Source organism: Hydra vulgaris, chromosome 03, assembly GCF_038396675.1.
Source record: "Hydra vulgaris chromosome 03, alternate assembly HydraT2T_AEP".
NCBI classification, from domain to species: domain Eukaryota; kingdom Metazoa; phylum Cnidaria; class Hydrozoa; order Anthoathecata; family Hydridae; genus Hydra; species Hydra vulgaris.
In genome coordinates this window covers 14833264-14850000 of record NC_088922.1, presented here as the reverse complement: position 1 = coordinate 14850000, position 16737 = coordinate 14833264, and the positions used below count along the sequence as shown (strand labels likewise).

General features: G+C 29.6%; 2 protein-coding genes across 2 annotated transcripts; both read right to left on the bottom strand.

Annotated features, from left to right (window-relative positions):
* Nucleotides 1-5583: 5583 nt before the first annotated feature.
* LOC136078498 (uncharacterized) lies at nucleotides 5584-7324 on the bottom strand. The gene is made up of 6 exons (XM_065794271.1): nucleotides 7298-7324; nucleotides 6704-7160; nucleotides 6418-6654; nucleotides 6207-6350; nucleotides 6078-6137; nucleotides 5584-5981 (listed from the first exon to the last, which is right to left on the bottom strand). Exons 1-6 carry the CDS (start codon nucleotides 7322-7324, stop codon nucleotides 5584-5586), a joined length of 1323 nt encoding a protein of 440 aa, XP_065650343.1.
* An 8809-nt stretch (nucleotides 7325-16133) lies between these two features.
* LOC136078497 (uncharacterized) lies at nucleotides 16134-16532 on the bottom strand. Its single transcript, XM_065794270.1, has one exon. The coding sequence runs from the start codon at nucleotides 16530-16532 to the stop codon at nucleotides 16134-16136; it is 399 nt and encodes a 132-aa protein (XP_065650342.1).
* Between the last annotated feature and the right edge of the window lie 205 nt (nucleotides 16533-16737).

The following is a 16737-nucleotide window of genomic DNA, read 5'->3' as shown; positions in this document are numbered from 1 at the left end:
AAACTGCCGTCGAAATGAAAGAGATGGACCTAGGTGAGCTGAGATAAATTGTTGTCGAATTGAAAGAGATGAGCTTAGGGAAGCTGAAATAAATCATAATTAAAATCAAAGGACCAGACCAAAAGGACCAGACTATGGAAGAACTCAATATGAATAATATGCATCGCATAGCAAGAAAAAATATTGCTATAGACAGCAACAAACTCGGAGAATTATACTATATTTTTCGGTATTGTAAAGCAATGAAGTTTTTACATAAAACTCACTTTTTGTGCTGCCATTCAGGAAAAGTTGTGTTAGCTCCTCTTTCTCTATATCCACCATTGTTGACTAATTTAATGACAGGAACCCATGTTGATCATACTTTAAATCGAGTTTTTTTTTAATACGTAAGGAGTTATGATTCCTCTTTGTCTTTTGCTTCCTTTACCTCCGAAATAGCTCCTCCCTCAAATAATGGCCCTTTCTGTTTTAGAATCTGTAGGCAAATTTTGTATCGTGTTGGAATTTTAAGACCTGCAGAAGGTGTTCTACCCTAATACTGTCAGTTATATATCTATGATTCTAATGCAGCAGTGTCATTCAGAATGGAGCAACCAGGTAATGATGGTTGTATGCATGAGTTAATGCAACTTTTGCAAACTTTAATTAATCAAGAAAACCCATTTGCTCTTGCATTTAAAAATCATGGCAGAGGTAGAGGATGAAGAAATCCACCGAGCACTCAGCTGTTGATCTTCAGCTTCTTGAAATTATAAAATCATGCATGATTCATAGATCATATGGAATTTTAAATCCCAATTCTTCCTGCTTAAAAGATGGGAAATGCACAAAAAAAATTCCTAAAGACTTTAATCTCCACACTGTTTCAATTTTTAATGGTTATCCACGCTATAGACGTGTCGATAGCGGAAAAATTGTCAAGATAAAAGATAATCAAGTCGATAACCGTAGGGTTGTACCTTATAACTCACAGCTTTCTTAAAAATATCAAGCACACATAAATGTTAAAGCCTGTGTGCCTATAAAGTCAGTTAAGTATTTACATAAGTACATTTACAAAGGGCATGACTGTGCCAATGTGTTGATAAATGAGCAAGTTAACCATGATGAAATAAACACGTTTTTAAATTGTCTCAACTCCAGAGGCATTGTGGCGAATATTTGAGTATTCCTTAAATGGTATGTCGTGTACACAACATCCTTAGACTTTAGGTTCATCTACCAGATAACCAGATGATCTATTTTGTAGAAGATGAAGAACAGGCAGCTTTAGACAGTGTAGCACAGAGTGACACTCATCTAACTGCATGGTTTAAATTAAATGCTGAAAATGAACAAGCACGACACTATCGGTACGTTGAAATTCATTACCACTATGTTTTTAATAGCAAACATTGTAAATGGAAAATTAGGCAAAGAAGTAGCAATTAGGTGACTGAAAGGATGTATAAAGTAGGTCCAATAGGTGAAGTATTTTATATTAGAATGTTACTTTTGCATTTTAAAGGTACATTTTCTTTTGAAGATTTGCGTACTGTTAATGGAACAGTTTTTAATACATTCATGATGCATGCTCTCAATAAGGTATGTTACAAGATGGCGCTGAATGGAGAAATACGTTAACTGAGGCTGTTGCAACTCGGTCGCCAAAACAAATCAGACAATTGTTTTTCATTATTATGACCTTCTCTGAACCTGATGATTATTTAAATCTTTAAAATGCCTTTAAAGATTTTATGATGGAGGATTACATTCACCGTTCCATGCCACCGATAATTGCTGAGCAGGCAGCCCTGCATCAAATTGAATCTATAATTAACTAGACTGGTAAAACTTTCGCTGATTATCATTTTCCTACTTTAGATGAGTTTTTTTAGATTATGTCCCACAAAATGAAGAGGAAGATGGTTAGGTTTTAATTCAAGAAGCAAATAGAGTTAGACCATTGTTAAATGATAATCAGCGTCAAATTGCTGATGCTATCCTTTCTGGCTCAAGTGAGCTACCTCATAATGAAAACAAACAGTCTAGATTATTTTTTACGGATGGCCCTGCAGGTTGTGGTAAAACATTTACATACAATTATTTAATTGCTGAAACCAGCAGTGGACATATTATAACTGCAACAGATGCATGGACAGGAAAAGCGGCATCTTTTTTAAAAAAAGGATGTACACTTCATGGTTTATTCAAATTTCCTGTGCTGAATTTGAAAAATAGCTTATGCAATGTAACTCCAAATTCTACACACGGACAATTCCTAAGGCAATTTAGCCTGTATTTTCTAGTTGAGGCATCCATGATACCCAAACATGCTTTAAATGCCATTGATAAGTTACTTCAAGATGTTTGCAATAACAAGTTTCCTTTTGGTGGTAAAGTTATTCTTATGGGTGGGGAATTTAGGCAAATACTTCCGGTTGTAAAGAGAGCGCAACCAGCTAATATTATTGAAGCCTGTATAAATGTTCTCAACATTGGCAATATGTTTAGCAATTTTCATTAACAGAAAGTATGAGGGTTTGGATCGAAGAAGAGGAATTCTCTCAATTGCTTTTATAACTTGGTAGTGGAACATTACCTTTGAAAGCAAATGGTTTCCTTCGCGGGTGCATTGAAATTCCTAAGCAGTGCTTGCTTGGAGAAAATGAATCTATAGTAGACAGGATTTTTGGAGTTTCGGAAGAAGATGATTATGCAAATCGTGCCATTTTAACACCCAATAATGTAGATTTATTAGCAATAAATGAAGAAGTTTTGGACTGTTTACCAGGTGATGTTAAAGTTTATTTATGAGCTGACACTATTGAATTAGATGATATTACCGAAATCAATACTTTTCCTGTTTAGTTTTTTAACAGTCTTAATCCATCATAATATATGTTCATTGCCTAAAACAAAAAATTGGTGCTGTTATAATGTTACTTCGAAATTTAGATCTTAAAACTGAACTTTGCAATAGAATCCAATTGATGGTGCGTGCTCTAAAAAATAGTTACATTGATGGACAAGTTCTAGCAGGTGTTTCAGTTGGCAGAAAAGTATTTGTTCCTCGGGTTCAGTTAATACAATCCGATTTAAATTTACCTTTTACTGTCAAACGTCGTCAATTTCCGGTAAGATTAGCATACTCAATGACCATAAAAAAAGTCAAGGTTAAACTTTTGATAAAGTTGGTATTTATCTCAAAAGCCCTTGCATTTCACATGGTTAACTCTATGTTGCATGTTAAAGAGTAGTATAAAAAAAGAGTTCTAACACATAAAAAAAGTGCATTTTCAAAAAAAGTGTGTGTGTTAGAAAAAATAGCACATCTCCATCATTTTTTCAACATGCATATGATGGGCTATTCAACTAGCTTGACATTGTGTTAATTTAATTATTATTTCTTTGTTAAAATAATAATTATAAGGTGAAATCTAAGCATAAAAGAAAGCATGTCATATTACAGTAAAACTTCACGATTGTCCTTCTTCTGCATCCCCAGAGTTTAATGTAACTACTAAACTCCTTCCACTACCAACACTAGGCATGGAATCAGAAACATTTCTGTAAAATGAGATAGTAGTTGTAGAATCATTTGTATCTTTTGGTTGATACAATAATCCAGATGACTCATTGTTATATGTTTAAATATTAGCACCGTTCCACGAAGAAAGATAAAAGTCTTCTTAACCAGATAAGCCGTATATACATACACTATTACTATCAAGTCCTTGAAATACAGTATAATTAGTATCGTTATATGGTGTCAAAGGATGTATAACAGAGTTAGTATTTACTGGAGAATTGTATGCATCATACATGCGTACTCTAGATTCCCACCAATTTCCAGAATTGCTATTAACATGCATTCTAATATATTTAAGATAAACAACTTGACCAGCAACGTCTGGAGAATCTAATAATATATATTCTTTACCATAAACTGTGTTTGTAAATCTATATGTTTCTGAGTATAATTTAATAGATGACAATGGTTGAGCTATTAATGTAGTTCTTGTAATAAAAGGTTGTAACCAATATTTTATTTGTTGACTAGTTTTATTGTATAATTGAATTACTAGACTAATAGTAAATGGTAAATCTAGTGTAAAGTATCCTTCTAATGAGTTAGCCCTATGTACATTACAACCTTGTAAAGAGTTTGCATAATATGAGTAACCAAGTGGGTCAAGTGGTGCAAATGTGTAGCATCATGTGAGCTATTTCGTTCTGCCTCATTTATTAATTTATTAGAATTCATATTAATATTACTAGTTGCATTATTATATCTATCTCTATTAATGATCAAGTTAGTAGCTTGAGATAATGTTAAACCATCTACAGGTACTGATGAATTAGTGTCCGAATTGATCAACAGGCTTTTTATGTATAAAGAAAATTTGTTTAACTTTTTTTAAAAAAAAAACTACCATTGATTATTAACACTATTCTGAAAATCACATCCTTGATCTAGTTTTTTTTAAAAATATAAACACAGGAGTCCACAGAATGAGGTAATTCCAAATTAAACTCTATCAATATTATAATAAACAGTACTTTTTAAATAATTAACATCTTCAACTGGTGGTGGTAGTACATAAGAGTCAAAACTTATTTTTTTATCTCCGTCTTCGTACCAGCAAATCCAGTAAAATCCCTGCGTACTTGAATCTCCTGTATTTAATATTCCACATTCTTTTCTCTGCGTAATTTTAGGTAATTCTTCTCTTACAACTACACCTTTAAAATGTTTTATTTTAAGTTTTTTTGCTGCTTTGATCAATTGAAAATTTGTAAGTAATTCATTTGGTAAAATTATTCCTTCAACATTGATAAGTTTGTGATAAATAATTTTGTTATTTTCCATTTTTACTTATAAATAAATTTTTTTCTTAAAAAAACAATTTGACCTCTTTGGACTCTGGGCTCTTTGACTTCTTTGGGCTCTGGGTTCTTTGACCTCTTTGGGCTCTGGGTTCTTTGACCTCTTTGGGCTCTGGGCTCTTTGACCTATTTGGGTTCTGGGCTCTTTAACCTCTTTGGGTTTTGGGCTATGGGCTCTTTGACCTCTGGGCTAAGGGATCTGGGCTCTTTGCTCTATAAATTATTTTCTTTTGGTTTTTAGTGTCCATAGGCTAATGTATGTATACCAACTTCTAAAATAACTCTTTTATCATCTTCTGCGCTTAATACTATTTTATTGACCTCTTCTGTGTAAATTTCATGTGAATGTGATCTTATTACATTCATATTCATTATCTTATTTTCTTTACTTAATAAACATAAATAAATTTCATTCCTCTATGAATTTTTGTAATCTTTAATTCTAATCTTTTATACAATTTAAGATTTTCATAATGTATTATATAATTTTTTTAATTATTTAAATCAGGAACTAATTTTTCAACATTATTAAGGGTTATCCTTTCGGGTGCAAGTGGATAATTGCTACGTTCATCTTGTAGATATTCAGGGTAATCTAAATCTACTTCTAGTATACATGGAATCGATTCCTAGTTTACTATTTTATTTTTATCCATCCTTTTAAAATTGTGTGTTGGAAGTAGTTTACTCATTGCCCACCCATATAAATTGTTAACATCTAGATATTGGATGATCATACGCATCACCCATATACTTATTATTAGAAAATCTATTTGATATCATACCAATTCCGCGTCTTATACCTTTCATTATCATCAATATCATATCATAATCACTAAGCAACTCTAATTTTATAATTTTTTTCTTTAATGATGCATCCCAAGCTAATCCTGGTGATGTGTAATACCAAGCTGGATCTAAATCATAAATATTAATACAAAGGTCTCTAAAATTTTTAAATACATTAACGAGTAACAACACATCTGAAACATTGTACAAATCATGATAATCTCTAAATGTTTTACAATTAAACTCTTTCCATACAATTTGTGCATGTGAGTAATCATCATCACTTATATCTTCAGCGTTTAATCTCGAAAAGAATGATTCTTTTGATGGTAATTATGTTTCAGAAAATTTATTAACAGAATCATCCCAATCAAATGGGTATACACCTTTTCTTAGTAACAAATCTAATTTTTTACCTGAATAAACTTTTCCAATATTTTTACATTTATCTTTTGCTAAATCCTTTGATAAAGCATCTAAACGATCAGGCATAAATCTATAACTATCTAAGAAACAAAGTTAACGTTTAACTTCAACTTTCTTACCCTCTTTAATATACTCATCAACTTTAATTTCTCTAGAAAAGCTAATATACTTTCCTTCATTGTTTGGTATACAACTCAACTTTCCTCCTGATAATTTCTTTATAAACAAGTGAGAATTATAGCCAGATAAATTGTGAAATGATACTGGAAAGAATTTTAGAATTTTATATTTTAAATTACAATTTTGATGAGCCTCCTTTGTATTGTACACCTCTGTATTTTCTAGTAATATGACAATGGTCGCGTACTTTGTCTTCATTTAGTTTTTCTCCGCAAATGTGGCATGTTTTTGCATTATTAAAACCATGCTTGTTTTTATCAGTAAATATCATCCTTTTTGGAAATTTAATCTTGTTATACATTTTTATGATATCTTCTTGTAAACTATCAACAAAAATTTGTGCGACATCATCTGTTTCATTATTTTGAAGTAAATGTAACTGGAATGCTTTGATAAGTACTTTCGTCAAAACATTAAATATAATAACAGAATGAACTTGGAATATGTTCTTGATATTGTTTAGTATAAGATTCATTCAAATTTGGTTCACAAGCGTCAATTGGTTTGATAAAACTTTCAAAGTCAGCATATACTACAAACGGAACTCTCATTGATTTATTGTGACTAGTAAATTGCATTGTTGATTTTGGTGGTGGAAGTTCGATACGTACTGGATCATGTGTTTCACAATAAGATACATGTTTAGACAAAGATTCTTCCGAATTAAACCCAAGTAAACAATTCCTACAATAATACACTTTACTATGATGTCTAGATGTTTGCAAAGAAAGTAATCTACCAAAACTTTTTATTAAACAATAATGATTAGTTTCACCATTTGCAATTAACAATAAATCTATTAAATATTTGGGATCATTATTCTTTGATACATGCAAAATATGAACTTCTGAGCTTTCATAACCATATACATTGACACTGATATCTGTATTGTTCTAATCAAATTGTGCGATTTGGTTTAATGATAATGGAAGTTCTATTTTATCCCAGTTTATTTTTTCTGCTTGATTTTTAAGTTCATTATCATTTCTTTTAGGGTTTTTATCTTCAGAATTTAATGCTCTTGTAATACACCACTTAAAACATTGATTATCTTCATTTTTTATATTAATTATTGCTTTTTAGTTGCTAAATTTTTATCAAGTGGAATGTATGATTTAGCTTTAATATTTATTTCCATATTTTCAACAGAAGCAAATCTCCAACCTGATCCTGCCTGTTGATATAATGATAATGATTCTAAAATTTTCTGCTTTGATATTTCATAGAACTCATCTAAATCTGTTGTTTCTAATACAACTTGATTATTCGTTCTAAATACACCAGTTGTGGTTAAAATTTCTCCTGTTTTAATACCAGTACACTCCATTTCACAATAGAGATCTATATAAACTTATACATTTTTATTTACTTTTAGTACTTTAATAGCGCTATTTTTAGCAGCATTTATGAAGGATCCTTCTATTCCTTTAGCTGTAAATTGTTTTGTCACATTTTTCACTGATGATTTCGTTAATTTGAATTTTATTGGTTTTCTTTCTTCAATTTTATTTTCAGGTTCAACTTTATTTTGAGGTTCATTTTTATTTCTAATTTTCAATTTATTGTATAAATTTTTTAATGAGTTGATTTTTTGATTGACTTTATTCTTAATTGTATCAGGTACGTATGACACGATCCAATCTGAAATAGAATTAAGTTTACTTTTTCAGTTGATTCTTTTTTTGCTGTCAATGTATTCACTGTATTTTTAATTGCATTAGGCACATATGACATAAGCCAGTATGTAGATGTATTGACTGTACCTTTAATCGTATTAGAAACATACGACATTAGCCAACTTGCAGTAGATTGAGTTGGTTTTTGTTCAATCAGTTTGATCCTAACTTGTGTAGATTGCGTTATAATTACAGGTGTGTGCTCAACAGGCATGTGCTCAACAAGTGTGTGCGCTAACGCTTCTAATAATTCTTTTTTTCTCATTCTATAATAATGTTTAATTTTTCGCTCTTGTGCGATTTGTTTTAATTCTCTAACATTTTTATTTTCCATTTTTATATAACAAGATATTTTCTTTTATTTATCGTTTTCTTTAAATAATTTTTCAAAATAAAAAAAATCTTGTCATTTTTTTATTCAAAAATAATTACAAAAACACATATAAATATTTTTTAAACATCTTTATTTTTTAATTTTTCAAATTTTAATATTTCAATCTCAAACCCATTATCAACTTTTTTATCACGTATTTCAAGATATCTCCATCCATGCTTAGTCTCAAGCATAGCCCTATATAATGATTTATATATTGTAATTTCTCCAGTTTCCATGTTTGTTAATTTAACAGTGACTGGTTTTTTCTTAACTGTTCTTAGTCTTTCATATTTTGGATCTATTTCTTTTTTATCTTGTTTTTCACGACGTATTTTAGACTTGATTGTTTTTTTCTCATTTGCTTCTTTCACTGGATGTATTCAGTCATAATTGATTCTTTATCTAACAACCCATTATCAATAGCAATCATTAGCAATAAAGCGGTATTGTCAGATGTTTTTGAAATGTTAATTTCTTCTAATAGATTTTTTAAACTTTTCTTTGTGTATTTCATTCTTTTAATATATAAAGAAAAAAAATTTAACTTTAAAAAAAATTAAATTTACAAAAAATTTAATAAACAGAATAAAAATTTCTTCCGTCTGATTGCAGTTGTAACATTATATCAGATATTGTAACTGCAAATGCTTCAGTACCTACTGGAACAGTTGTATTAAATGTTGCTGTAACTTTTATTTGTACCGAACTTGATAATAATTTTTCTAATTGTTTAGTAACATCAAAAACAAATATTGGGTATAAATCTTTATAGTTAGAAGGAGTTATATTGCTGTGTGTGATCAATTCATTCATTCCATAAAATTTTTCATTAAAAACAGCTGCATCACTTTAAGCTCTTAAAAATTGCTGATTCGGGAATGATAAATTATAATCAACAGCAGGATACCATTCAGAATTAAGAGAAATGTAGATATTTGACAAGTCACAATGATCGAATATTTAAGGATTAGCATTTTGGTCTCCACTTTTATTTGTTTGAAATGCAACAATATCGTATCTTGGTTTTTCATAACCTATCCTTGTGCACACGTCCCAAGAAAATCTAGTAGATTGTTGAACAGATATAGTATCACACTGACGCTGATGATAGCATACTGGAATGTTCGTTTTTGATGCCATTTGATTAAAAAGTTTAAACCTTTCTGCATCTGCTGGTGGCACATGTGGTTTAAACAATAATGTTTTATTAAAATTAACTTTTGCACCAGCTACGGTAGCAAGCATAAAAATTACGTCATTATCAGTTTTTCTTACAAGAGTTATTGTATGCTTAAATCCAAAAATAACTTTGTCGTAATCACCACAGAATTCAAAAATATGCTTTAAAAGTATGCAAAATAAAAATATACCTTTTGCAGTTGGTTTCTGAATTATGTATGCTTGTCTTAATGCAAACTCTAAGTTATCAGCAAGTACTGCTGCTGTTGCAGTATATTTATACCACAGTTGATTTAATCCTTGCGCTAATTGAAAGTCGTTTGGGTATTTAAACATTCCTAACATTGTAGTTGTTTTACCTGGATGATTAACAGTTTCTATATTTTGGTTTAATAATTGGTATGATATTTGACTAAATAATTTTTCTGCGTCACTGCATCTGCATTAGCATAAGCTGTTTCATCAGCAAATTTAACAAGTTGTTCTTCAAAAAAGAGATAAGCTTCAGATGGAAGTGTGTAAATATCTTGTGTTACAACGTCGATTCTTATTTCTCCACGACTATTTAGATTTGTACGAGCAGCTGGCTCAAATTCATGGAATTCAAGTCTTTCAATTCCATTATCCACAGTTGGCATTTCTGTAAAATTTAATATTTCAGAAGTTGTCATTTTGTTTTTTTATATACAGTATAAAAAAACTTTTTTAATTGACAATTCTTAAAAAACTAATTATATAAAAAATTTCGCAAGTCTAAGCGTCGCTCATTGAGGTCCTACTCAAGTCTAAGCAAGTCTAAGGTCCTACTCAAGTCTAAGCGAAGCTCATTGATTTAAATATACGCAAGTCGAAGACCGCGTCCTTTTTTAACTAGATCTTCTATTCTTATAGCATTTTCACTTGATACTTTTTTTGCTGATCATATTGCAGAGCTTTTCATATTTTATTTATATTTGTTGCTACTTCATCTGCATTATTTTTTTTAGGTCTTTCAGGTCCATTATTAATCAAATCTGTAGATCCAACCAAATTTGAAATTATTTCATCAATTTTTTTATTAGTAGCAGGTTGTGAAACTATTTTTGAAGATGCTTTATCAATTTTTTGTTTTCCTTTTTTAATTGCAGCATTTTTAGCAGCTTCTATTGCTGATTTTGAAAGTTCTTTTCCTGCTGATTTAGCAGCAGTTATTGCAGTTTTTCCTAAACCAGTAGTAGCCAACTTCTTCAACATAGCTGATGATACTCTTGTTACATTTGACGTTTTTATTCGTTTAAATAAATCTCTTATACTTTCGAATTTACCAGTTTCTCCAATAACATGTTTATTTATATATTTCTTATTATGAACAATTAGCATTTTTTATATAGTATATATTTATTTTTATATGCACTGATATATAAATTTGTATTGCTTTATACTGTATATATATTTTGTATTGCTTTATACTGTGAACTGTTTATTTCACCTTGTCGTAATAATTCATCACAAATTGTAACAGCTTCATTTCTTGCTCCAGTGTTACCTGCTTTCCATGCAGCTATACGTAATTCAAGCATTTCAGATAATGCATTAGGGTCGCAAGGAAGAATTATAGTTTTTATTTTTGTTCTTCCTCCAATTCCATTTCCTTTTGATTTTAGCTTTCTAGATATTTTTATATTTCTCCAAATGGGTGCTATTAACGGGTGATGCGGAAGTTATCGGACAAATCCTAATTTCATTATTTGAGCATAATAATTAGTTTTTGTGGTTTTATGCGTAGGCATAAACGTTCTATAAAATATAAACTTTATTATTTGAAACCCAATTATTTAAAATGAGGTTAAATACAGCTGAACGAGAATCTTTTCGAAAGCGACTAAAAATGTTTTTTGTAAATAAACCTAATATATATAAAAAAAATCGTAAATCGTTTTGAAAAGGAAGGATTTGCTCGAAGTACAATATATGATAACCTAAAAAGACTTGAAACTGTTTAATTGTTTTCTGATAGAAAGCACCCTGGTCGTCCGACATCCTGGACTAGAGAAAAGAAAGCCGAATTAACGAGACTTGTCAACAATCGAAAAGGGGTCAGTCAGAGAAAAATAGGTATTAAATTCGGTGTAAATCAATCGACAATTGGTCGTCAGTGGAAAAGATGAATATTAAATATAGAAAACGTGAAAAGACTCCAAAATACACTATAGAACAACAAATAAAGGCAAAGAAAAGAAGCAGGGAACTAGTTAACCAACTCTATAACACAAAATCGCTTCTAGTCATCGATGGCGAAAAATACTTTTGTTTTGCAGGGGACAACATGCCTGGAAATTCTGGATACTACACAAACAACAAAAAGACATGCCCAGAAAGTGTTCGTTTTATAGGAAAAGAGAAATTTCCAAAAAAATGATTAATGCGGATAGCCATATCTGACCGTGGTATGTCCGAGCCATTGTTTCGCACTTCCAAGGCTGTAGCGATCAATTCATTATTCTATATTAATGAATGTTTAGAAAAACGACTTTTTCCATTTATTCACAAGTATCATGGAGACTTTAATTATTTATTTTGGCCAGGTTTAGCAAGTTCTCATTATTCTAAAGATTCTCTAAATTGGATGGACCATTATGTCTATTACGTTGATAAAGAATCCAATCCCCCAAATGTGCCTCAAGCACGACCAATTGAAAATTTTTGGGGACATTTGGCACAAAAGGTTTACGAGGGAGATTAGCAAGCTTTAACAGAGCATGTTTTGATTGATCGCATTAAACTAAAACTACAAAAAATTGATTTAAACTTTTTTACAGTCGCATATGAAAGGCGTCATAGCAAAATTGAGTTCAATTGCAGATGGTGGTGTTTTTTCATATAAAAAATAATATATATTTTTATTAAAAGATAAATGCTTTATTTAAAAAAAATATAATAGTAGTTTGTTTTTTTATTTATAAATAAGTTATTGACGTTTTTATTTTGTCCGATAACTTCCGCATCACCCGTTTTTGCTCTGTATTTTCCACTCCGAGATGACTTTGGTTTGTATGGGTTTTCAGAAGTAATTACATCTGTTTGTATATATATATCTCAATATTTTTTAAGGTCATCTTCACTATACATTTCCTTATGAGGATTAAACTTTGTTATCAACTCCCAAAGTCCACGAATACCATAATATGTTGTATCATCAATAATTATACCATCATTAATATGTATTGGTTTTTTTCCAATATATGATATATCATCATTAGAATGTAATCCAAATGTAATATCGGTAGATTTTTTACTAATAATATAAATTCTTAGACTATATATTGCAATATTTCCTAGCCTCATACCTTTATTTTCTTTATGAGATGGTAATAGTTATTTAGTTTCAGTTATCATTATCTCTTTATTTGCTTTAGGATAAGAATTTGAAAAAATGAGTGCAAATTTATTAGCTTGAACTTGCAACATATTTATGTTTTCTTTTATTCCATCTTGAATACCAATTAATGGCTGGTACAAATTTTCTAAGTCTAACTGTAAATTAGTTTCACCCTTGTTTTCATATAAACTATTATTCTGTATTCTTTTTTTAAGATCAAAGAATTCTTTAACAATTTTATCTCTTTTAAGGATCTTCAAATTTTAGAAATGACATTTTGTTTTTTATAAAAAGTTAAAAAAACACAACATAAATAGTTATGTTGTGTTTTTACATCTACATTTTTAAAAAATCTACTTTGGAGTACATTAATTGCTTCATCTATTCCTTGTTTAATTAATGCTTCTTTAGTTTGTTCATTAATTAATTCTTTTTTTTTTGTTCTAATTTGTTCAAGCATGACGATAAATTTGTCAAGTTCACTAACTGTTAATTCAAATTTTCTGTCATTAATATGCCCATCTACTAAAGCTTGAAAAATATAGTCACTTATTGTATTTAGTTTCGAATCAGCAAGTACCTTAATCTTTTCATGCTTTTCTGCTTTTAAATTTAATTTTTTATTAACTTGCCCACCAATTATTGATAAAACACCTGCTCCTAATGCTGCACCCTCACATGCAATAACTACTGGTGCTGCAATTATTGTTGCTAAAAAGCCAATTTCAATAGTTCCAAGTGTCATAGTGCTTGCTAGTAATGCATTATCAACTGCTGAAATTATTTTTACAGCTCGATTTCTTTTTGAACCTCATTAATTTTATTTAGACAATATATATGTCCATCAATCACCTTATTTTCAGTAGGCGCATTTGGTACATTTGGTGTAGTATTTGAATATATATTATATGTACTCATTTTAATAAGAAAAAACAATTAAAAAAAAATATTTACAATAAAATTAACAAAACATCCTCATTTTTTAATTAATACATCATAATCAGAATTATTAACAACATTTACTACAATATCATAAACAGCCTGATATTACAGAGTTTTGTAAACTTAACATTTTTAATTTAAGTTCTACTTTTAATGAAGCTAAGGCAACACCTTCACTAACTACTACACCAAACTTTAAAAGAATATATTGATATGATTGAGATTTTATTGTAATGTCGTGTTGTGCAAATATTTCATATTTATTTTCTTTTAATACTGAAAAGTGCTTTTAATCTTTGTTTGCCTTAGAATGTACTTTAAGAAGTGTTTTTAGAGGTTCATCTGGTATATATTTATTTATAAATTTATGTAATGGCGGATTATTTCTTAGCATTTCTTTTTATATGCAATATAAAAAAAATTTCGAGAAATCACAGAATCATATTCAAAAATAGAGTATTACAAAATGGTGAACTTGGTCCTAATAATAAACCTGATCCTGTTGATGTATATTCATTTTCATTGCGTAAGTACAATCCATCACCTAAAGAACCTCCTTTACTCCATGGTCTTAAATATAAACCATTTCCTGAGCTGTCATTTTAATTCCTTTTCCATTCATTTTTAAGTACACAATACCTCTTCCAGCAATTTTATTAACCATAACTGATTCGGCTGCTAAACCTACTCCTATTAGTAAACCTGTAGCAAGAGCTGGAGCAACGCTTGATAATGAAAATTTTGCAGCTGTAACAAGTAAAAGAAAAAGTGCACCAATAAATCCTCCTTTACCTTTTAATTCTATTCAATTGATAATCTGTTACACCTAATACATACGCACCATTAAGATCTGAATGTAATAATTTAATACTAGCTCCATAACCATCTTCAATTGCTTTTTTAAGTTTGTTTGATTGCCCTTGCGAAACATTTATTTTAATATTAGTATATTTACTCGTTTTTATATATTATATAAAAGACAATTTCAAAAAAGTTACAAAAAAATTATTTTACGATTTATATCTTTACTTCTTTTATATGAAATGTAATAGTTACTTCTTCTCCTCGGAAATTCAACAAATTTTCATTTGATCAAGCAATTTATTTTCCATTTTTGATATTGTTTTGAGTGTTACTGGTAAAAAAAAATAAGTTATACGGCTCCAGGGTAATTTTATAACCAGGACCTATAGTTGGAAAAAATGAATTTATAACGTTATCAGTTCCTCAATTTATATATGGTGATCTTATTATATCACTTGTTACTGGTATACTATTAACATTTAATATGTTTACTATAATAGTTGATATATTGTAGCCTGCTGTCAAAACCAAAAAAAGTTCTAAATCAATTTGAAGTCGTAAAATCAACATTAAAACTAGTTGTAATAGTTAAAGCTAATCTTAATGTATTACTATTTCCTTCAAATGTAATATTTGCAACTCCTGAACTTGAATCACCGTTTTCTGTTATAATCAATTTAATATATTTATTTGTATCATTAACTTCATAACATCCATCTGAAATGTTTATACCCTTCCAAGTTGATCAACTATTTGCGCTATATCTAAAGTTGATGTTTGAAGAATAAATATTAGGAAAACTGTAATATGTCTCTAAACTAACTTGAGCCATTTCATATTCACTGTCTTCTCTAACTCGAATAATAGGAGCAAACGCAGTTTTTATAATATTGCTATTTCCGCTCATTGATAGAAAATATGCCTTTTATATATATATATATATATATATATATATATATATATATATATATATATATATATATATATATATATATATATATATATATATATATATATATATTAGATAATATTTTGTTTTTTATAATTTTTTTGAAATTAGCAAGTTGGTATATAACGGGTAGGGCGTAAAGAATGAGACAAATTTCATCTCAATTTTTAAGTACATACTAAGAAAATTATCTGTTCATTTTATATATTGATTTAATAAAGAAATAAAACTCTTTAATATTACAAATATTTGTTTAAAGTTAAGCCACCTTGATTTTTTTCAATAGCAAAACCTCGAGATCTGAAACTATCAACAGAATCTTGGATATTTTTCAAGAGTATTTCTTTAACCACTTCTTTTATTTTTTTAACAAGCTCAATCTTGTTACTAAAAGATTTCAATTTCAAACGATCCTCCGCTTCATTCAAAAATAATAATTTAAGACATTAAGGTCTGGCGAGTTCGGAGGCCAGACTTTACGTGGAATGTTTCAATGCTCATGAGCTCAAGATTTTCGATAGTTTGTTTGCTTGTGTGTGATGTGGTGCCATCTTGTTGATAGATAAAATTATCTCCAATTAGTCAAATTCCTTCTTGTTTAATGATTGGTAGGACATTTTTTATGTAAAAATCAGAATTAAAGCTCATATTGTCTGGCTTAACTACTAATTTGGTTGGTCCATTATAAGTGAGTCCACACCACACCATGACTTTAAAAGAAAATTTATGTGCTAGATGAAGGGCAATGCCTTCGTTAGCAGCTTGTCTTGATTCAACATAAATTCTGTCGTTTTGACGATTGTATTGCCCATCTTGATTAAATATCTTCTCATCTGAAAATAGGATTTTTCGGCAAGTCGGTTTAGTGAACCGATTTCTTATCCAATGAGAAAACAACTTTCTTTTTTCGATGTGAGCTGCAGTTAATACAGGAACACAAGTTTTTTTGTAAGATTTCAATTTTAAGTCCTCGCTAACCATTCTACAAACATTTCGAGATAAACAACTTGTTTCTTTGGCAATTTTTCTAACTGACTTTTTTTTCTTGTTAGATAGAAAATTTCGCCTCACTTTTGGGATAAATTGTTTTGTTCGAATGCTCCTTGGCCTATCAGTCGAGGTTTTGACTGAGATTCCAGATTAAAGTATACGATGGACCCATCTGTACACTGTTGCCCTAGATGTT